A 23,495-nucleotide genomic window follows, 5' to 3' on the forward strand; every position below is an offset into this window, starting at 1 on the left:
GCTGCATAAATGGTGTAATATGCCAGGGAGATATGTATACTGTAGCTAAGAAAGTAATACTAAGTGTATGTTGTGTAGTAAGCTGTTAGTAACCCATGTGCCTCACTCTAATAATTTGGTCTATTTTCACCAACACATATTGTAAACACATCGTTCGTGCTTGTTTGGTTACTTTTTTTTGTACAGCGTTGACAGTGCTACTGATAGTAGTGGTGGCGGTTGGCTTACACTTGCAAATTCAACACACACATCATTCTATAATAGAATTGTGTTATTTGACGTGTCAAATTAAAAGCTTATTTAACATGTCAAATAGTGTTATATGACGTGTATTGTTTTTGACATGCAAAGACCCAAATGGCGTTCAGTGTGCCTCACCCTAATAATTTGGTCTATTTTCACCTCTTAATTTAGCCTACTGTTCTAACTTGGTGGTGCACATATAGCCTATATCCTGTTTTAGAGAAATGTAATAATCCAATATTGTAAGAGCTTTCATTGTCTGTTTATGTGTCCCCTTTATTTTCCTAAGGTTCTGACTTGGTGTACAGGGAGAATACTGTAAGAATGGCCCATGTTCTGAATTCTGCCGCTGTACATTTCAAAAGTGCTGAACAAATAGTTATATTGACTACGTCCATCGTCGCTTGCTCATTAATGTCTTAATTGAAATTACGTATTGCCTCTTATCCGCTTGTCGTCCCCTTATGCTATAGTTTTTACATCTCAATTGTCAGTAGAAACCACATTTGTTTAAGCAAGTCAGCCATATCAGCTATGTTTTTTTTAAAGTCAGTAAATGAGGCTGAATTAACTGTTTTGCTGCAGAAAAGGCTCGGCTGATAGCCAGGTGTAGCAGTGGTAAGGTGTTGGGATTCTGCTGTTGGGGCAGCTTTATGTAGGCCCTAACAGTTTGTGGGCACCGTTTGTCACCGTTATAGTGCAATTAATGTATTGTTTAGTGTTGTGTAGTGGCTTTGCTGGCATGTGTCCCACTTTTCTTTTCTTTTTTGCCTCACCAAGATGTACATGCTAAAATCGCCACAGCTCATATGTCCCTACGACAGATCATTTTTTTAATTCTTATTGTTCTAGTGAACCACTATCAGTTAAGGGTGCATTCAAATGTGAAATCACAACCAGCAATATAACTGAGCAAGCAGAGTTCATTGTAATCAAAGGAAATGAAGAACCACTCCTGGGCAAAGATACAGTTGTGAAACTGGGGGTTCTGAGAATAGGTGCTGATGTCGCAACAGTGACAGACACCAAGCCCTCACTAAAACAGCAGTACCTACAAGTGTTCTAGGGAGTTGGAAAACTGAAAACAAAACAGACCTCAGGAAGAAGGTAGACCAAAATGTAGAGAAACCTTTGGACATGGACATTGTAGAACCTGTTAATGACCTCACCCCATGGGTAAACCCAGTGGTCATTGTACCAAAGGCAAATGATGAGATAATAATGTGCTTAGACATGAGACAAGCAAACCAGGCTATAATATCCCAACAGTAAACAAGTCCAAAGGCATCGGACCAACAGCAGAGGGAGTGCAGTGATGCACTCCAGGGACCCAGAGAGAACCTCAGAAGTGAGATGCTGCCTGCTGGGAGTGAGAGCACAGCAGGAAAAACACTCACATGGATCAGATGAGAATGTGAGGATTGCAGCATTGAGTGCTACACCCAAAGCACTGACTACCAGAGAGGTAGAGGAAGCCTCAGCCAAAGACCCAGAGCTGAGAGAGGTAAGTAATGCTATTGCAAGTGGACATTTTTTGAACTGTAAAGCTTATGCCTCAATTGCGAGTAATTGATGTGTAGTTGGATACCTAGTTCTTTGCAGAACAGGCATCGTGCTGCCACAGGCATTACATGCGCAGGCACTTGCACTAGCTCATGAAGGGCACTTTGGAATAGTGGGCACAAAGCAGCATCTCAGAACCAAGGTTTGGTGGCCTGGCATGGAAAAGGCAGCCGAGAGACAATGTAAATCATGCCACGGTTATCAGACAGTAGCTAGACCTGACACACCAGAACCACTGAGCCTTGTGGGAGTAGTAAAGCTGTGGAGAAAGAGGAGGAGCACCTCACGTATCCTTTAACATTGTGGATCTCATTTGCCAGAGGTTCGTGTAGTAGTCTACATATCCGACCACTACTTCAAGCTAATATGTTTTGTGGGTTGTGATGCTTTCCAAGGCACTCTTTTGGGTATGACTGTGGGTGCAAGGCAAACCTGCAGTTGTTGGATGAGCAAGCGCTGACCATCGTGGGTAGAAAACCTGCTTATCTTCCTGGACATCCGGACCAAGGAGCAACACTACCTCCGCTCCTGCAGTGGGGGAGGTATCACACCACCATGCTAGTGTCAAACAAATACACTGGCCCTGGATAACCTTGATACACCCTCATTTTAAAACCATCTGTCACTGTGTTTCTCTGCAGGCCCACCCCAGTAAGAGATACTTTGCTGTGGCAGAGAAGGGAGACCAGCCCAACATCGTCATCTATGAATATCCCTCACTACAACCGTACCGGATTCTCAGAGGTATGGGAACTACAACACACACACACAAACTATTAGATTTTTATTTTATTTTTACAATTTATAAAGCATATGATCAATGATCAAGACATTTGGTCTGTGGACTTTAACCGTGAGGGCACCCTGCTGGCCAGTGTGGGTAGTGCTCCGGACTACTTGCTGACACTGTGGGAGTGGAGGCATGAACAGGTGATGCTGCGTTGCAAGGCCTTCGTTCTCACAGGACGTCTAAGGGTCACCTTCGCACCTGACAACGCCGGGCAACTCACCACCTCCGGATCGGGACACATGAAGTCAGTAGCAATCAATCAATCAAAATGTTTTCGTGTACTAGCACTTTTATAAATTTGTCAAAAAGTACTTTATAGAACGCCAAACCCCCCAAAGAGAAAACAGATTTCATCATGAAATATGGACAATAAATACATAAATTGCTTATTATGTGTACAGAATCGTACACCATGTGAGTTGAACTCTTATCATCCATTCTTCTAGGTTTTGGAAAATGGCCAGCACTTTTACTGGTCTCAAACTGAAAGGCCTTCTGGAAAGGTTTAAGTAGACTACCCTGAAAGATATCGTGGGGAAGGTCTGTCCACTGCTCTTATCATTCAATTCCTGCTATTCCATTGAAAATGACCCAAACCCAAAGCAATATGCTCTTTTCCTGTTCTATGTTGTCCCGATCACATCCCTTCTGTCTGTGTGCTATTGGGTTCTGAGAATATGAAATATACTTACTCATGTCACTGAGGGAAAGAGGGTAATGTTTACGTTATGTCAGGATATGTTATTGTTAGCCATCAGGGATCCGAGAAGAGACAGTCTGGTACCAATCTCCATGATGGCCATGAGTTGGGGAGGAGTGAGCACTTTGGGGTAGAGGTCAGGTCAGATGAAGTGAGGAAGAACAGATAACACTAAGGTTCTGTCTAGCAGCAGAGATGCATTGGCTGTTCAGATGTGTAGGAGGAGACTCAACATAGTTACATATCAGTGCTTGTGTGACTATGTCATTGTCTAATGCAGCTGTATTGATCCTCTGGGATGAATTAACTCGGTTTTAGCTTTCATAGTGTCCGTTGAGTTTTTACTCTGAGAATTAGAACCTAACAGTGCCAAGTGGTGTCTGGGTCTGAGTGGGGGAACATGCTAGTGTGGGACAGGGGTCTGATCAAGGTGGAGATCTGCCATAAGGGTGGAAGGACGTGCCACGCTGGCACCATCCAGCAGTTTGTCCTGAACGAGGAGGAACTCATGACCATTGGCACTGACGGAGCCATTAGAGTAACCTTTCAGATATAGTACAGTCCTCTCAGCCCCAGTCTAAGAGGTCTCTGCTAACCCTAAAAAGCCAGCCTGAACAACTGGTCTGTGGTCAGTTTTGCCTGCTGTGTAATATTTCTCCCTGATGACGTCACTTCCTCCACCCTGTGCAGGGCTGAGACTTTGAAAGTATTGACACGGCGGACTGTAACGATGACACCGGTCTGTTTGAGATCGAGCCCATGAACGAGATTGTGATCGGACGCAACGTTAGCATGTCCTTCATGGTCATGGGTAATCCTGAATGAATCTTGAATAATGACGAATGAGAAAGTTAGACACACATATCATACCACCCAAAAAATGCTACCCCCCCCTACAGTATTTGTGTCTCCAACTTTCTCTCTGATCATTATTCTCAATTCATTCAGGATTACCATATTCAATTCTTATTATTTTTTTACAATATAAGTGACTCCAAAATGACACAATACATTACTCACCATTAATTTCTATTGGGCACAAAATAATCTGAAACACAACCAAAACAAACAGCAAATGCATCCAACAAACGTGTAGTCACAAGCTTGACGTAATCATTGCGTGCTATGAATATGGGGCCAAATACTTTAATACACATAAGTTAATTTGTCCCAATGCTTTTGGTCCCCTAAAATGGCGGGACAACAGTATGTACAAAAAGTGCAGTAATTTCTAAACTGTTCACCCGATATGGATGAAAATACAGAGCCAAAACAACAACAAAATCACTGTTCCAATACTTTTTGAGCTCACTGAGTTACAGTTGTCCGACTTAAATTATTATTTTACCATACAGTTATGTAATGCCTTTCACTAGGTCTCAAAGCGCTTTGCTTATCTGTGTAATGTACTGTGTTGAGAGTGTTTGCCCCTGCCTGTGTGTGTAGGTGAACCCTAGAGGAGGGACTGGTGGTTGTGAGCTTTCAGGACGGAGTGGTCTGTCTGCTGGAGCTCTACAACCCCCAGATCTTATGGGTGGTTGCCGGACGCAGTCGCTATGGAGAAGCTGAGCTCCTTCTCAAACAGGCCTTCATACCGCACAATGCACCTGTGACGGCCATCGCGTACGAACCCAACGGAGAGATCCTGGCAACTGGGTATTCGGACTAGCGAGTGCCGCCGACTGTTGACCAATGTGAAATCAATCATTAGCTCCCATCTATAGACAATCCACTTGTAGATCAAAAACCAACTGGATGGGTATAATAACTGTGGTGTATTGAGAAATGTATTATGTGTTAATGAGTTTAGATTTAAAATGGTTGCAAATAGCCAATGGGATTTGTATGCAGGGGTTCAGTTATTTGAAATGACAAATGACAATGGGGTTTCCGTTCTTTCATTGAAGTGATTGGATTTCGAGATGCAAGGGCGGTAAAAGTTCAATGATGTATGGAAGAGTTGGGCTGAAGATACTGTAGAGTGTAGTCGACTGTAATGTGTTAAGGAGAACATTAAATAAATATGTCCTGGTTATTATAAGTACGCTTCGGAGTCTTCAGTAAAATAACCCAGCTTCTTAGGATGCAACAATAACCAATATCAATAAACCTCCCCTCCACAATCTCTCCTTCCCTCTAGAGCAGGGTTTCCTAAACTCGGTCCTGGGGACATCCCTGGGTGTGCATTTTGGTTTATGACTACACAGCTGATTCAAATAACCATCTCATAGTCAAGCTTTGATTATTTGAATCTGCTGTGTAGTGCTAGAGCAAAAACCGAAACGTGCACCCAGGGGTGGGCCACAGGGCTGAGTTTGGGAAACCCGGCTCTAGAGTATGGACTGTACTGTGTTCTTCACTGTGGGGGACAGGTACGACCTTGACCTTGGCTTTGTCACAGTCCCAGGACATGTACAGGGGCTGGAGTGGTACCCCCAGTCACATGTCAGTCTGATCCTAGATCAGTGAAATATTGACAAAAGACAATGGCACGTGAGGTTAATAATAGTGATGGGAAGTTCGGCTCTTTTTACTGACTATGATCTTTTCGACTCGTTGAGTCAAAATTTAAAAAAATTATGAGTAATTTAGTTCATTTGAGCCAGTAATTCCCAGAGCACGCAGAACACACTACCGGCGAACGATGAACTGAAAACTCAAGAGTCATAATTCTACAAGACTCTCGTTTACATGTCGTTCACCATAGTCTCATTTGTGACTGAGACTGTTAAAAAAAAGTGTGCTTTAAACACTGTAGGCTACATTTGTTGATCGCTACAAATAAGATGCTTTCTTGATACTTTTGAAACGAGGTCTAGTTGTGGCAGCAACCGGACTAGATTGTGAACGACTCTTGGTGCAATGCATTGCTTGACTGCCGTGAGGGTGATAAACACAATATCGTTCACGAACTGCAGCCTCACAAACGATTAATTCTCGAGTTCGAGTTTGTTGAGCAGAGGCTGCATATTTTTTGGTTCTACAAAGCTGTGTCCATCATAACATTAAATAATCAATTAATTGCATTTATTCTTATCCATGCGATCAATAATCAGTTCTAAACATGTATTTTTCTAATCTATGCTGCCTGCAGCATGATCTATTTTCCTGTGGGCATATGTGACAGACAGTTGTTTGTCGGACGACGTCGATGGAGCCGCTGAGCCGGAGGAACATTTATCAATCATGCTCTAGAACTCATTGTAATCTCTCATGGACAGACTCCGCAAACATAAATTGTAATCAAGCATCTGACCAATTACGCAATACTTTAGTTCTGGGTTAACCGAGATTAGCAGGTCAATCAAACAACTAAAATGAAGGCATCACACAGAAAAACGAATCATGACTCTCGAGTCAGTAAAAAGAGTCGTTCAAAAATAACGAATAGTATGCAAACTGCACATCACTAGTTAATAAATCATAACCCTCCTTCTGTGTGTGCACATGAGTGTTCAGGACAAGAACACCCTGCTGGTACTGTATTGGAGTGGTGACGTGGTGGAAGTGCAGTCTCCAGACCCGGAGGCCCAGAACCACAGCACCACCTACCACACCTCTGACACTTTACCTTCAGCAGCATCAAATTACGCATCAAGGTTTGGCCCTCACTGTCTGAGATTAACTGTACTGTAAACCTAAAACACAAACTAGAGATGTGTTTGTAAATATTTAAATGTCAGCGGGAGGAGAAGATTGCGTTCAGGCAGGCTCTGAAGGAGAAAAGGCAGAGAGAGAGAGGCCCGGCTGAAGCAAGCCAAGGAGCAGGCCCGTGAGCCCACTGACGAGGAGCCGCAGGAGGAAAATGAGGAGGAAGAGTATGCAGTCCGGCAGTGTCAGGGCCTCCCCTCTGCAGCCATCCGACCTCCATGCAGGCCTCTTGGGCCCTCAGTCTCCATGACAACCAGTACGGACAGCTGTGCTGTAGCTTTGATGACCAGTTTGTCCTGACGACGGGGAGGACGTAAACATCTTCTCCTTCAGCCTGCTGCCCAGGAGGACCTGCTGAAAGCCCTGCAGCGCAGCAAGGCCAAAGACCCCTCACCATGGGTCAGTGGGATAGAGGGAGAGTGGGACAGTAAAGACATGAATAACACAAAATGGAGGGTCAGTTCTGTGGTTGACTGTGTGTTGTTGTTGGTGAAACAGGTTGGCCCCGAGATGGAGGGTGTGGCACAGGATATCAAGGACCCATCAGCATACAGGTGAGGGAGATACCTAGTAGAGAGACAAACAACATACAAAGACACAGCTGGCTAAAGGAAAACCAGTCCCTCTCTCTCCCATCTCCCTCTCTCTTTCATCCACTCCTCTATTGCTCTTTCTCTCCCTCCCCATCTCCAGATCCTCCTTGACCTTTTCCCTCTCTCTGTAGCATCGAGAAGGCTAAGCAGAAGTTGCAGATGGACCGTATGCATCGGGAGGCTGAGCTGAGGAAGGCTGAGAGATGTAATAAGCTGGCTGAAATGCAGAGTCAGTTTAAAAAGAAGAACCAGGTTCTGAGCCAGAAGAAAGAAATGGAGGATAAACTAAACACCAGGCAGAGCAAGAGTGTGTGTGTGTGTGTGTGTGTGTGTGTGTGTGTGTGTGTGTGTGTGTGTGTGTGTGTGTGTGTGTGTGTGTGTGTGTGTGTGTGTGTGTGTGTGTGTGTGTGTGTGTGTGCACTCACCTGGTAGGGTGCCATTTCATATTTGCCCATTGTTTCTTCCAAGTTCTGGGATTACCGTGGTAGCGTTCCAGAGTGACCAGAGGATCTCCACCTATCGTCTGCTGGCACTGTTCCAGAGGTTCCACGAGCTGAAACAGAGAGGGAGGGCAGGGGGCTCGGGTACAGGAACGTTGGAGGAACAAAGCCGAGGCTGACAAAGACCGCTCCAACATCACAGGTAAGAGAAAGGGGGAGAGAAAGTGTGTGTGTGTATTATACCTACCTGTTACTGTTTATATAACATCATAATGTGCGTGTCCCTGGCCAGCGGACCAGGAAGACCAAGGTGAGGAGGCTGTTCTTGCTGCTCGTGTGGTTCGTCCAGGGGGCAGCAAGCCGCTAGGCAGAGAAACTCTGCAAAGCTATGTAGAAGGCAGAGTGAGTCCGGCTAAGACAGAGAAGAGGATGAAGGAGTGGGCTGAACTGTGAGTCTTATCATATGGCCTCTGGTGGAGTTTCCTAGTCTTTCAGAATCACTGTCTTCACTCTTCCCTACATGACTATCTCCATGTGACTCTGCGAATGATTTAATGACAATGATTTAAAATGAAATATGATAAACCCATACACATACAGTAACTAACTACTATCACATGTAGCATGAATATCCCCACCCCCCCAATAATTCAGTGATATTGATGATTGTGCCAATCCTACCAACAGGGCCTGTAGCCGTGGCCAGCAACCAGAGGAGGTGGGCCAGACTGCTGGAGGCAGAGAGGAGGGAGGAGAGAAGGAGACCCCCTGTCCTACACCTGCAGCTAAAAGGAGAAAGAGGGAGGTGGAGGAAGGAGCTGGTGTGACAGAGCTGGAGAAGGAGATAATGGAGTTGGAGGAGGTCAGGCTGCTGTATGAACAGGACTCCCTGCTGGAACAGGTCAGCCTTTCCCCTAGTTTACTTTACAGGTGGGGTGCAAAGGCCCCAAAAGCAACATCCGGGCTCTCTGGCATCAAAATTGTCAACTGAAACCAAGCCAATTGTATATACTGTATTCTATTCTACTGTATTTTAGTCAACGCCACTCCAACATTGCTCAATCTAATATTTATATAATTATTAATTCCATTATTTAACTTTTAGATTTGTGTGTATTGTTGTGAATTGTTAGATACTACTGCACTGCTGGAGCTAGGGACACAAGCATTTCGCTAAATATGTGTATGTGACCCAAAAAGTTTTTAATTGATTTTGACATGTTTCTATAACTGATTGGAGTCCACCTGTGGTAAATTAAATTGATTGGACATGATTTGGAAAGGCACACACCTGTCTATATAAGCTCCCACAGTTGACAGTGTCGGCAGAGCAACAACCAAGCCATGCGGTCGAAGGAATTGTTCGTAGAGCTTCAAGAAAGGATTGTGTCTACGCGCAGATCTGGGGAAGGCTACCAAAACAATTTTGCAGCATTGAAGGTCCTCAAGAACAGTGGCCTCCATCATTCTTAAATTGAAGAAGTTTGGAACCTCCTAGAGCTGGCTACCTGGCCAAACTGAGCAATCGGGGCAGAAGGGCCTTGGTCAAGGAAGTGATGGTCACTCTGACATAGCTGCAGAGTGACCTGTGGAGATGGGAGAACCTTCCAGAAGGACAACCATCTCTGCAGCACTCCACCAATCAGGCCTTTATGGCAGAGTGCCCAGACGCAAGCAACTCCCCAGTAAAAGATACATGACAGCCCGCTTGGAGTTTGTCAAAAGGCACCTAAAGGACTCTCAGACCATGAGAAACAAGATTCTCAGGTCTGATGAAACCAAGATTAAACTCTTTGGCCTGAATGCCAAGCGTCACGTCTGGAGGAAACCAGGCACTGCTCATCACCTGGCCAATACCATACCTACGGTGAAGCATGGTGGTGGCAGGCATCATGCTGTGGGGATGTTTTTCAGGGGCAGGGACTGGGAGACTAGTCAGGATCAAGGGAAAGATGAATGGAGGAAAGTACAGTGAGATCCTCAGGACTTCAGACTGGGGCGACGGTTCACCTCCCTACAGGACAACGACCCTAAGCTCACAGCCAAGACAATGCAGGAGTTGCTTTGGGACAGTTCTCTGAATATCCTTGAGTAGCCCAGCTTGTCCCCGGACTTGAACCCGATCAAACATCTCTAGAGAGACCTGAAAATAGCTGTGCAGCAAGAGGGACCCGATAATGCTTTGTCATTATGGGATATTGTGTGTAGATTGATTTGGGGAAAAAACGTATTTAATAAATTTTAGAATAAGACTAACATAACAAAATATGGAATAGTGAAGGAGGTCGAATACTTTCCAAATGTACCGTATATCTGGTTGGAAACTATTCCAATGAGGCAGATTTTGGCCTAACTTTTGGATTTTTTTCTCCACAATTTCGTGGTATCCAATTGGTAGTTAATCTTGCATCATCGCTGCAACTCCCGTACGGACTCGGGAGAGGCGAAAGTCGAGTGCCGTGCATACTCCGAAACACAACCCAACCGCACTGCTTCTTGACACAATGCCCACTATACCCGGAAGCCAGCCGCACCAATGTCAGACGAAACACCCTACACCTTGCGACAAGGACATCCCTGCCGGCTAAACCCTCCCCTAACCCGAACGACGCTAGGCCAATTGTGCTCCGCCCCATGGGTCTCCCGGATGCGACAGAGCCTGGACTCGAACTTAGACTCTGTGGCACAGCTTGCACTGCGCCACGCGGGAGTCCGATTTTGGCCTAACTTGCAAGTATATCTGAGGCTTGGTCTCTATTCAGACCATAAGCAGTTTTCAATGTAATAACCTATCGAAGTACACAACACGCTTGTGCTTGCATTAGAGGGTGCGTGCTTTGAGCTGCACAGAAGAAACGGGCGAGGCTTTCGTGAAGGGAGGGGAATAGTCACGTAACCAATGACGTCAGGTGAGCCAGGAGATTCGTCATTTAAACCCAGGCGGGAAAGTAGAAGTCTACATTGAAAGTGTACGTCCCGTTTTGTTTCAGGTTGTGGGGTAAAAACAAAGTTTAACATGGTGAGGACGAAGGCAGACAGTGTCCCCGGAACTTACAGGAAAGGTAATGGTCTACAATCAAAACTTCAAGTTATGTTACTTATTTTGATTCACAACATGCTAGCTAACGATAGTTAAATGGTTATTCATTGTACCAAACTGGAATCGCTAGCTACTGTAGCCAGTGAGTTTTGTGAAGATAATTGCAACCCCTGCATTCCATTATTTTGTAACAACTAACTGCTAATATTCGATTTTAGTGATTAGCTAACTAGATGGCTTGATTGACTGGGTAAGATTTGTCTCCCGCCATTTCAATAGAATTGTGAACACAGATGGCGCTCATGCTAACCCAGAAGCGTTCGTACTCGCATCATGGTTTTTGTGCCGGATTTGATTGTTACCTTAACGTTATTAAACGTGTTGTTTACAACGAAAGACTGGATAAAAAAACCATGGTAGTAAAATGTTTTATTGGAGTATTTTCGTTAACTAACTACTTGTTATTCAATATCCTCAATCTGGCGCCAATTTCACCGCCCAAACTAAACAAACCAGTCACATGTGTCGGTGAAGATTACTTTGCTACTATACGCTATAACTCTGCATTTCAATACACGGCGTTTGCTTAATAAAATGACTTAATAACTAACACACTTATCCATTTTCAGCTGTGGCTGCATCTGCACCCAGGAAGTCATTGGGTGCCTCGAGTTCTGCAAATGCATCAAGCGGCTCTCAAGCAGGCACGCCTGGTGAGTGTGAGTCATGATTTCATTCAGGCTTAAAGTAAAATTGTCTAGTTAATAGCCCATATTTCCATGTAAGCTAGATACCTACATAACAATTTTTGGTAGATGGCTAACAACTATTGCCTCTAGATGCATTTCTTTCTCATGTGTCCAAGTGGTGAGTAGTCATGGCAGATATTCTTCTAAATTGTGAATTTTAATGCTGGCATTGTTTTGCAGCAAAGAGTAAATTTGCTGGCGGGAATCCTGTGTGTCCTCGGCCCACCCCAACTTGGCAAAAAGGCATTGGGGATTTCTTTGGTGGGCCCTGCAGGGAGCCTGAGAAAGAGAACCAGCTCCCCCAGTCAGATGATGAAGAGGCTGGAGGCAGTGGAGTGTCCAAGGCATCCAATAAGTACATTTGATTTCTATTAAGCCTAGTTTTAGAGCCAGTCCAAAAGCAGCCCTAAAATGCCTACCTCTTTAGTGCTTGCAGATCTGGAGGAAGTGGAGTGTTTTCTCAAACATTTTCATTAGAATCTGTTCCAAAAATGTTGCCAAAGTTACTAATATTAAGAATTCATTATGATACTTTAATATATTGCATTGGTCTATTCTCCATAGATAACTTGGTAATGTTTTTGCAACAGATTCTGGGGATTAATAATTTTTTACCCTGGTTTAGTGGAACTATTTGCCGATGCAGATGGGAAATGTGTGCATTCATGCTATTTTTGATTAATGCTCATCTGGCTGTTTGTGATTCTTTGTAAGCGTGTATGTACTTTGGGTGATGTACCCTGAAAATGTGAACCTGGTCAACCAGGTTCTAACCAAATCTAATGTCAACCACTCACCTTTCAGATCCAGACCACTGCCTGCTGAAGATGAGGATGCTGATGAATGAGCTTTGCCAATCGTGTCCCAATTAAAAAGCCATTGCGCCTAGTACTTGAATGGGCTGGCAGATTTTGTATATATAATTGATGAATTCATGGTTTTTGTACAGGAGTTTAATAAACCTTTTTTTGTATGCCTGATTCCATTACCTTTTGTTACGCTCTTCCTGTTTACAATACCTAGTCTATTTTCTCAATCTAAATTGCACTTAGGTTTTCTGTGCTAACAATGTTTCCTTTTGTTATTGAAATGCCATGATGGTAGAATTAGCAAATGTATCAGTCGATTCCCTGCATGTCCAACAACTATGGCAATCATGCCCCTAATTTATTAGCCAATATTTTTCTGGTCATATGGGTAACATCTACATACCAGTAGATGGTGCTAGATCATTAAGAACAATATCAAAATGTTGTGGACAGGATGTAATGCATACTTCTACATCAATGAAATGGGACAAATAAGCACCCACCTTAAAAGATTTGGTCACTTTGTTTGTTTGTTAAATGTAATGAGGATCACTGCCTCTATGAGCAATGCTTGATGTTGATTAGTGTTCCATGATTAGACTACCTGTATTTTGTCCAATTTCTATGAGTTGTGGCCCTCAAATAACCTCAATACTGTTAGTGCTAAAAAATAATCTTAGAATAAGTTGTCCCAACAATTTGTTTAAATGCTTGACCTTTTGTAAGGTGAACCTCCAGTGCGACATGTTTGGTCAATACCATGAGATTCTCAACCAGTATCGGGAAAGGTTGGTGGAACCAATTCTTCATTGAGAAGTGCCAAGTGTGACAGACATGTCATACGCCAAGGTCACATGTAGTACAGTGCTCTGGAGCAAATTAGGGGTTAAGTGCCTTGCTCAAGGGCACATTGACAGTTTTATTTCAACAACAAAAAATACATTTTTACACCTTGTCAGCTCGTATTCAAACCAGTGCCCTTTTGAATACTGGCCCATGCTCTAACCGCAAGGCTACCTGCCGCCCATGAAGCACATTGACCTGTAATTTCCATGATGACAATGTTCTATCAGTATACACTTGGAACTGATTTTCTCGCAGGATGTTGGAGCAACACTTCCGGGACCATTTTTTCAGAGACTGAAGAGGAAGCGAGACATTCAGTTTAAATGAACGTAAGTATACAAGACCCAGCTGCTATTGCATTGGTGTCTGAGACACCCTGTTAGACCGGAACTCACCGCTTTTTTCAATGGTAAACAGCCGGAGTGAGCTATCTTCGTTTATGCACCATCTTTGATTTTTATATCAGTGGAGGCGAACTGAAGAAGGCTCTGGGATGCTAACTGAAAACACCAATTGACGTCGCTTCCTCGTTTCTGGCGTAATCGCTACACGGAAAATGAATGACTAAATGCATCCAGGACCACATTGAAAGTAAGTAACATTTCCACAAGCTAACATTGGCTAACACTAGCTTATCTGCGTTTTCTGAACGCCGCCTAGGCTAGGTTTAGCTAGTAGCAGCTAGCAACTTGCTGGCCTGAATTGAAGACGTTGCCTGGACAATTACCTTTAGCCAGCTACTGTAGTTAGCTAACGAACCACCTACCTAGGCTAGAGAGCATTGGACCACAAGGAAATACATTCACTGTTTTGTTTGTGTGTGGTGCAGACAGTACTATACTTGGTATGTAATGGGATTGTGAGTGGTTGACTAACGTTAGTGTTTGTTGTCTGTCAAATGCGACTTTCCGTCATTAGTTAACTACTGTAATAGTTAGCTAACGTTAACTGGTGATCTAGCTAGGAGGATAATGGCAAATTGCTAGGTTATCTAATTTAGCACACGGGGACGCTCGTTTTTCATAAGTGGTTAACGTAAACTCGTACATCGCCTTGGTCCGTACAATTGCCCTTATTTTAGCGCCCCAAAAACGTAATACTTCCAGATCAACTGTAATGTCAATACCATTGTAAAGCACAATTTCTCCCCTTTCCAACAAAATCAATTACATGACCTAAACACTGCCCGTTTCTGCATAATTCAAGCAGGCACTGAGCCCTGTCGGGTCTTTTTAAAAATGGCGGGTGGGGAAGCGAAACTAATGCGTGATAGTGAGAAGGACAGATGTCGTGTGGGAAAATTGCTTTTTTCACTCGATCTGTCCAACTTATCATCTTATCACCTCAAAAATGTAAATAAAACACTATAAAGAGTTTATATAATGTGTCATTACATACCTATTTGAAGGTTTGTGTCGAATTTGAATCGGGCTTTTAGGGCGGTGCCAAAGTGATCTTAGAAGTAAACAACGGCTTTGAGAATGATGACGAAAAAAATGACCCTTACCCAGTCACTGTCCATTTCTTGTTTTTAAAGGATGAGAGAAGTGCTACACCTGGTGGAGAGAGATTGTAAGACAGAAATAGTTGCTTTATGCGTGCTGTACGTTACAACATGACACGTCACGATGTAACGGAGGGTCAGTTTTTTTTAAACTTTTCTCCAATACTATAGAGGCATTACCATGTCGATCAGCGCTTGAATAGAAACCTAGTTCACACCCCTGATTTTGAAGTCAACACAGTCGCTACAGTCCCATTTAGTTTTCTTTGTAGCCTCGTTTGAAATGTCGCGGTTACGCACATTTGTACGGAATGGGGTGAGTTTACGTTATCTATGTCCAGTAATCTGGCACGTTACTCTAACCCATGTCAGAACCAAGCTAGCCAGGTGTCTGAGTTTGTGTTTTGTATTTATTATGGCTACTATTCCTGGGATCCAGCAAAATTAAGGCAGTTATACAATTATAAAAACATTACAATACATTCACTACATATTTCACAAAACATTAAGTGTGTGACGTCAGGCCCCTACTCTACTAGTTTAATTGAGGTGTCAATGAAAAATTCATCTGTTGACCAATGGGTCAACAATCAATTGTTAATTGTATAGGTAATCCTCTAAAACAGTGGTTACCAAACTTTTTATAGTCCCGTACCCCTTCAATCATTCAACCTCCAGCTGCGTACCCCCTCTAGCACCAGGGTCAGTGCACTTTCAACTGTGTTTTTTTGCCATCATTGGAAGCCTGCCACACACACTATATAATACATTTATTAAACATAAGAATGAGTGTGTTTTTGTCACAACCCGGCTCGTGGGAAGTGACAAAAAGCTTCTTATAGGACCAGGGCACAAATAATAATAATAATCAATCATTTTGCTCTTTATTTAGCCATCTTACATATCAAGCTGTGTGCTTGCAGTAATTGTTTCAAAACATCTCCTGCCATGTCACTGATGTGTCGTGAAACAGTGTTGTTTGATGAAGACATTGTCTGTATAGTTTTTATGGCCTTTTCCCCCAGCATTGTCCCAGCCATATCCGCGGCAGCAGGAAGAAATAAGTCCTCCACAATAGTATGGGGCTTGCCTGTCCTAGCCACTCGGTCGCTCACCATATAAGACGCTTCTGGGGGGGGGCACACAATGCAAATAGTCCGGGTAGCCATTTGATTACCTGTTCAGGATTCTTATGGCTTGGGGGTAAAAACTGTTGAGAAGCCTTTTTGTCCTAGACTTGGCACTCCGGTACCGCTTGCCATGTCGCAATTCAACGGCCCAGACACGAGAGGTATGTGGCAGGGTCTACAGTCAATCACGGACTACAACAGAAAAACCAGCCCCGTCGCGGATCAATATGCCTTGCTTCCAGACAGACTAAACAACTTTTTTGCTCGCTTTGAGAAAAATACAGTGCCACTGACACGGCCCACTACCAAAACCTGCGTGCTCTCCTTCACTGTAGCCAACGTGAGTAAAACATTTAAACGTGTTAACCCTCACAGGGCTGCAGGCCCAGACGGCATCCCCGGCCACGTCCTCAGAGCATGCGCAGACCAGCTGGCTGGTGTGTTTACAGACATATTCAATCAATCTTTATCCCAGTCTGCCCCCACATGCTTCAAGAGGGCCACCATTGTGCCTGTTCCCAAGAAAGCTAAGGTATCTGAGCTAAATGACTACCGCCCTGTAGCACTCACTTCCGTCATCATGAAGTGCTTTGAGAGACTAGTCAAGGACCATATCACCTCCACCCTACCTGACACCCTAAACCCACTCCAATTTGCTTACCGCCCCAATAGGTCCACAGACGACGCAATCGCCATCACACTGCACACTGCCCTAACCCATCTGGACAAGAGGAATACTTATGTAAGAATGCTGTTCATCGATTACAGCTCAGCATTTAACACCATAGTACCCTCAACTCGTCATTAATGTCGAGACCCTGGGTCTCAACCCCGCCCTGAGCAACTGGGTCCTGGACTTTCTGACGGGCCGCCCCCAGGTGGTGAGGGTAGGTAACACCATCTACACCCCGCTGATCCTCAACACTGTGTCCCCACAAGGGTGTGTTTTCAGCCCTCTCCTGTACTCCCTGTTCACCCACGAATGCGTGGCCATGCACGCTTCCATCTCAATCATCAAGTTTGCAGATGACACTACAGTGGTAGGCTTGATTACCAACAACGACGAGACGGCCTACAGGGAGGAGGTGAGGGCCCTTGGAGTGTGGTATCAGGAAAATAACCTCACACTCAATGTCAACAAAACAAAGGAGATGATTGTGGACTTCAGGAAACAGCAGAGGGAGCAGCCCCCTATCTACATTGACGGGACAGTAGTGGAGAAGGTGGAACGTTTTAAGTTCCTCGGCGTACACATCACGGACAAACTGAAATGGTCCACCCACACAAACAGCGTGGTGACGAAGGCGCAGCAGCGCCTCTTCAACCTCAGGAGGCTGAAGAAATTCGGCTTGTCACCAAAAACACTCACAAACTTTTACAGATGCACAATCGAGAGCATCCTGTCGGGCTGTGTCACCGCCTGGTACGGCAGCTGCTCCGCCCATAACCGGAAGGCTCTCCAGAGGGTAGTGAGGTCTGCACAACGCATCACCGGGTGCAAACTACCTGCCCTCCAGGACACCTACACCACCCGGTGTCACAGGAAGACTAAAAAGATCATCAAGGTCAATAACCACCCGAGCCACTGCCTGTTCACCCCGCTATCATCCAGAAAGCGAGGTCAGTACAGGTGCATCAAAGCGGGGACCGAGAGACTGAAAAACAGCTTCTATCTCAAGGCCATCAGACTGTTAAACAGCCATCACTAACATTGATTGGCTGCTGCAAACATACTGACTCAACTCCAGCCACTTTAATAACTGAAAAATTGATGTAATCAATTTATCACTAGCCACTTTATATTATATGTTTACTTACCCTACATTACTCATCTCATAAGTATATACTGTACGCTATACCATCTACTGCATCTTGCCTATGCCGTTCGGCCATCACTCATTTATATATTTTTATGTACATATTCGTATTCATTCCTTTACACTTGTGTAAATTGTTAGGTTATATTACTTGTTAGATATTACTGCATGGTCGGAACTAGAAGCATAAGCATTTCGCTACACTTGCATTAACACCTGCTAACCATGTGTATGTGACAAATACATTTGATTTGATTTTGTAGTAGAGAGAACAGTCTATGACTGGGGTGGCTGGGGTCTTTGACAATTTTTAGGGCCTTCCTCTAACACCGCCTGGTGTAGAGGTCCTGGATGGCAGGCAGCTTAGCCCCAGTTATGTACTGGGCCGTACGCACTACCCTCTGTAGTGCCTTGTGGTCAGAGGCCGAGCAATTGCTGTACCTGGCAGTGATGCAACCAGTCAGGATGCTCTCGATGTTGCAGCTGTAGAACCTTTTGAGTATCTCAGGACCCATGCCAACTCTTTTTAGTTTCCTGAGGGGGCATAGGCTTTGTCACAACTGTCTTGGTGTGTTTGGACCATTCTAGTTTGTTGTTAATGTGGACACAAAGGAACTTGAAGCTCTCAATCTGCTCCACTACAGCCCCGTCGATGAGAATGGGGGCGTGCTCGGTCCTCCTTTTCCTGTAGTCCACAATCATCTCCTTATTCTTGGTTACGTTGAGGGATAGGTTGTTATTCTGGCACCACCCGGCCAGGTCTCTGACTTCCTCCTTATAGGCTGTCTCGTCGGTGATCAGGCCTACCACTGTTGTGTCGTCTGCAAACTTAATGATGGTGTTGGAGTTGTGCCTGGCCATGCAGTCGTGGGTGAACAGGAAGTACAGGAGGGAACTGAGCACGCACCCTTGAGGGGCTCCAGTGTTGAGGATCAGCGTGGCAGATGTGTTGCTACCTACCCTCACCACCTGGGGGTGGCCCGTCAGGAAGTCCAGGATCCAGTTGCAGAGGGAGGTGTTTAGTCCCAGGATCCTTAGCTTGGTGATGAGCTTTGAGGGTACTATGGTGTTGAACGCTGAGCTGTAGTCAATGAATAGCATTCTCACATAGGTGTTATTTTTGTCCAGGTGGGAATGGGCAGTGTGGAGTGCAATAGAGATTGCATCATCTGTGGATCTGTTTGAGCGGTATGCAAAGTGGACTGGGTCTAGAGTTTCTGGGATAATGGTGTTGATGTGAGCCATTACCAACCTTTCAATTAACTTCTTGGCTACGGACGTGAGTGCTACGGGTCTGTAGTCATTTAGGCAGGTTGCCTTTCTGTTCTTGGGCACAGGGACTATGGTGGTCTGCTTGAAACATGTTGGTATGACAGACTCTGACAAGAGAAGTTGAAAATGTCAGTGAAGACACCTGCCAGTTGGTCAGCACATGCCCGGAGCACACGTCCTGGTAATCCATCTGGCCCTGCAGCCTTGTGTATGTTGACCTTTTTAAACGTCTTACTCGGCTACGGAGAGTGTGATCACACAGTCGTCCGGAACAGCTGATGCTCTCATGCATGTTTCAGTATTACTTGCCTCGAAGCGAGCATAGAAGTTATTTAGCTCGTCTGGTAGGCTTGTGTCACTGGGAAGCTCGTGGCTCTGCTTCCCTTTGTAGTCTGTAATAGTTTGCAAGCCCTGCCACATAAGACGAGCATCGGAGCCGGTGTAGTATGATTCAGTCTTAGCCCTGTATTGACGCTTTGTCTGTTTGATGGTTCGTCGCAGGGCATAGCAGGATTTCTTGTAAGCTTCCGGGTTAGAGTCCGACTCCTTGAAAGTGGCAGCTCTACCCTTTAGCTCAGTGCGAATGTTGCCTGTAATCCATGGCTTCTGGTTGGGGTATGTACGTACAGTCACTGTGGGGACGACGTCCTCGATGCACTTATTGATAAAGCCAGTGACTGATGTGGTGTACTCCTCAATGCCATCGGAAGAATCACGGAACATGTTCCAGTCTGTGCTAGCAAAACAGTCCTGTAGTTTAGCATCTGCTTCATCTGACCACTTTTTTATAGACCGAGTCACTGGTGCTTCCTGCTTTAATTTTTGCTTGTAAGGAGGAATCAGGAGGATAGAGTTGTGGTCGGATTTACCAAATGGAGGGCGAGGGAGAGCTTTGTACGCATCTCTGTGTGTGGAGTACAGGTGATCTAGAATTTTTTTCCCCTCTGGTTGCACATTTAACATGTTGATGGATATTTGGTAGAACTGATTTAAGTTTCCCTGCATTAAAGTCTCCGGCTACTAGGAGCGCCGCCTCTGGGGGAGTGGTTTCCTGTTTACATATTTCCTTATACAGCTGACTGAGTGCGGTCTTAGTGCCAGCATCTGTCTGTGGTGGTAAATAAACAGCCCAGAAAAGTATAGCTGAGAACTCTCTAGGCAAGTAGTGTGGCCTGCAGTTTATCACAATATACTCTACTTCAGGCGAGCAAAATCTAGAGACTTCCTTAGATTTCGTGCACCAGCTGTTGTTTACAAATATGCACAGATCGCCCCCCCCCCCCCCGCGTCTTACCGGAGTGTGCTGTTCTATCTTGCCTGTGCAGCGTATATCCCGCTAGCTGAATATTCATGTCGTCATTCAGCCACAATTCCGTGAAGCATAGGATATTATAGTTTTTGATGTCCCGCTGGTAGGATATTCGTGATCGTACCTCGTCTAGTTTCATATTCGTCTAATATTGTCCAATGATTGCACATTGGCAAGTAGTAGTCTAAAGCTCATTTCTCTCATCGTGTCAACTATGCTCAATTCTGTGCCAGAATTAAGGCTACTGGTTACCCGACATGCTCACTTTCCAGTTGAACTCGTAATCTTTCTTATCATATCTGCATGACATAAAACAATATAGAGCCAGGTAAGATGGATATCATTTGAGTCGTGTGTGTGTGTGTGATTTTGACCCTCCCTTTGTTCAGGGACACATTATTCCATTTCTGTTAGTCACATGTCTGTGGAACTTGTTCAGTTTATGTCTCAGTTGTTGATTCTTGTTATGTTCATACAAATATTTACTCATGTTAAGTTTGAAAATCCTTTTTTTGCTGAGTGTATATATGTGTATGTGTTGTGTTATAATAAACTGGGTAGGCCGAGCCCTGAATGCTGATTGGCTGACAGCCGTGGTATATCAGACCGTATACCACGGGTATGACAAAACATTTTTTACTGCTCTAATTACGTTGGTAACCAGTTTATAATGGCAACAAGGCACCTTGGGGGTTTGTGATATGGCCAATATATACCATGGCTAACGGCTGTGTCCAGGCACTCTGCGTTGTTGTGCTAAGAACAGCCCTTAGCCGTGGTATATTGGCATTAGACCACACCTCCTCTGGCCTTATTGCTTAAGTATAGCTTTTCGTATTAATTAGAAATTCATGCTTTTTTTAAAGATTCCTCACAAAAACAAGCGCATCTCTGTGAAATATCAATGGAATACTGAGTGTATACCAAGCTTTTTATTTTGAAAGCCTTATCATTTAGCTCATGTCATGGTAATTTAGCTTTTTGCGAGGACCACAAAATGTAAAATCCTGAAGTTGTTACAAAAAGTCTGTGCCGCGATAGATGGGTTGGTTGACTGTCACAAACGATGCGTGCGCTGCCATGGTGCAGAAGTCAGCCTGTTGGGATTTTCAATGGCAGATTGCTAGCAAGGTACGTGGGGATTATATGTGGCTCAATCAGCTTGTTTCATCATCTTATTGATACCTGTCAAGGCTAATATGTAAAAAAAAAATGCTAGCTGTCTAACCAACAACTGTAACGATGTAGTTGAGACGAGTGGTAATTGTGCACATTTATTTACATTTTCAATCAACATTGGGGAAGAAATATACATGTTGTCAACAATCTAAGCCAACGTCAGCTGTTTTGCCCATGGTTGCGCGTGTGTCCTTATTGTTGCTAAACAATCAACCCAAAATATGTATTATGTAAATAAATACTACATTTTGGATATTAGGTTAAAGACCCCACTGAATGATTCAGAACATGAATAATCATATTTGTATTGGTAAAATGAATTTCTCTTCCTTGCATAACGTGCTTTGGGGAAGTATTTTTTTTTTTTGGAAACCCTGCTGAGTTGAGCTTTTCAGCTTGCTAGATTTGCTAACTGCTAGCTAATCCAGCCCTTTCTAAAGTAGCTAGTGTATCCAGTTTTACCTATGTTAGCCAACCAACCACGGCCAGTTTCCTGATTTTAGCGATGGAATTTGTGGTTTCCACTAGTTACCACAGCCAAACAGTCAATGGCTTTTGTGTTTTTACTTTAAGGTTATGCATAAGGTTAGCAGTGTGTTTAGGGTTAATCACACTTTAAAAACAGAAATTAACGAAAAAAGGGTTTATGACTTTGTGGCTGTGGTAACTAGTGATGATCAACTTATGCCCTGCTTTATATCATGATGCATTTCATTGCGTCTTATGTGAACTTCATGCAATCTTGTTCCGCTACTGGACAGATAGGATAGGGTTTCATAACACAAGACAAGATGGAGGAGAGTGAAATGTTTCTTTCAAAACAGGAGAAACATATTTTTTCAGTTGATAATAAAACATGTTTTGCGGTGGTGTGTATTCATGGATGCCAAGGGAAGCCAGGCTTCCTCAAATTTTGCAATAAAAAAAAAGAACATTGCTTTTGTCTCTCATCGTTTTCATTACATTCAGCCTCATGCAAATTTATCTCACCAAAGAAGGCATCTGTGTGAGCGAAACAGGGCCCCTCTGTTTTTAATTGGCGAAATTAGCAAATTTAGGCATGACATGCCAGCACCTAATGCTGAGACTACACATTTAAGTATAACTGATCAAATTTCTAAAAGACAAGTGTTGAAATTTTGACTTCTGTAAAGTGAGTGTGGAAGAGGTAAAAAATTTGTCAACAAGCCACCGTGGTCTGACAACTTGGATGGAAAATTACTGAGGATTAATAGCAGACGATATTGCCACTCCTATTTGCCATATCTTCAATCTAAGCCTACAATTAAACATTTTAATTTAGGCCCCTAAGTTCTCTGAGCAATTATTTTGGGACATAAGACTGTAAAAACACTAGGAAATCAGCTCCATCCTCAGAAATACAGTGTAGACATTGTTAATGTTGTAAATGACTATTGTAGCTGGAAACGGCAGGTCCAATAGTTTCGCCACTGAGTAAACATGTCTATAATAGATATTAATGTTTTAAGAAAGGAATATGTGTGTGTGTGTGTGTGTGTGTGTGTGTGTGTGTGTGTGTGTGTGTGTGTGTGTGTGTGTGTGTGTGTGTGTGTGTGTGTGTGTGTGTGTGTGTGTGTGTGTGTGTGTGTGTGTGTGTGTGTGTGTACACACACATTTGGCCTGGCGAATCGGTTTTATGCTCTTACTGAATGGAAGCTTTTTTTTTTTACTCCGCTGGTCTCGGGAAGAAATTACGAGTCTTCACTGTCCAAGACCGAGTACAAATGTATTCGACACGAGACACTTAAAACGTGGTCTCGAAACCGGAATCAAGACTGGTCTCGAGTGCTACCACACTGGTAACTTGAATAAGCAATTTCATAAATGTGTCAATAACAT

The 23,495-nt window shown here is 44.0% G+C and overlaps 2 protein-coding genes across 8 annotated transcripts in view; both read left to right on the forward strand.

Moving 5' to 3' along the window:
• Positions 1 to 8,799: 8,799 nt before the first annotated feature.
• LOC139540142 (PCNA-associated factor-like) lies at positions 8,800 to 12,742 on the forward strand. 4 transcript variants are annotated; one of them, XM_071343726.1, is made up of 5 exons: positions 8,800 to 8,881; positions 10,971 to 11,042; positions 11,650 to 11,733; positions 11,950 to 12,124; positions 12,574 to 12,742. In XM_071343726.1, exons 2-5 carry the CDS (start codon positions 10,997 to 10,999, stop codon positions 12,614 to 12,616), a joined length of 348 nt encoding a protein of 115 aa, XP_071199827.1. In that variant the 5' UTR covers positions 8,800 to 8,881; positions 10,971 to 10,996; the 3' UTR covers positions 12,617 to 12,742. The 4 variants fall into 4 exon arrangements, with proteins under 4 accessions (XP_071199827.1, XP_071199825.1, XP_071199824.1 ...); XM_071343724.1 differs by lacking the exon at positions 8,800 to 8,881 and adding an exon at positions 10,422 to 10,889; XM_071343723.1 differs by lacking the exon at positions 8,800 to 8,881 and adding an exon at positions 10,615 to 10,889 and having other exon boundaries at positions 11,650 to 11,739.
• A 947-nt stretch (positions 12,743 to 13,689) lies between these two features.
• Positions 13,690 to 23,495, forward strand: part of LOC139540143 (casein kinase I-like) — a 58,494-nt gene continuing 48,688 nt past the window's right edge. For all 4 annotated transcript variants that reach the window (XM_071343727.1, XM_071343729.1, XM_071343728.1 and 1 more), the window contains exons 1-2: positions 13,690 to 13,753; positions 13,891 to 14,015. The gene's annotated coding sequence lies outside the window, so the exon portion shown is untranslated. The remainder of the gene's footprint in view (positions 13,754 to 13,890; positions 14,016 to 23,495) is intronic.

The sequence above is a fragment of the Salvelinus alpinus genome, chromosome 15 (assembly GCF_045679555.1).
Source record: "Salvelinus alpinus chromosome 15, SLU_Salpinus.1, whole genome shotgun sequence".
NCBI classification, from domain to species: domain Eukaryota; kingdom Metazoa; phylum Chordata; class Actinopteri; order Salmoniformes; family Salmonidae; genus Salvelinus; species Salvelinus alpinus.

What these genes read in the sequence shown, in the direction of transcription:
- LOC139540142 (XM_071343723.1), top strand. An exon ending in CCCCGGAACTTACAGGAAAG is followed by an intron (nt 11,043 to 11,649) that starts GTAATGGTCTAC and finishes ATCCATTTTCAG; the next exon opens with CTGTGGCTGCATCTGCACCC. An exon ending in AGCAGGCACGCCTGGTGAGT is followed by an intron (nt 11,740 to 11,949) that starts GTGAGTCATGAT and finishes ATTGTTTTGCAG; the next exon opens with CAAAGAGTAAATTTGCTGGC.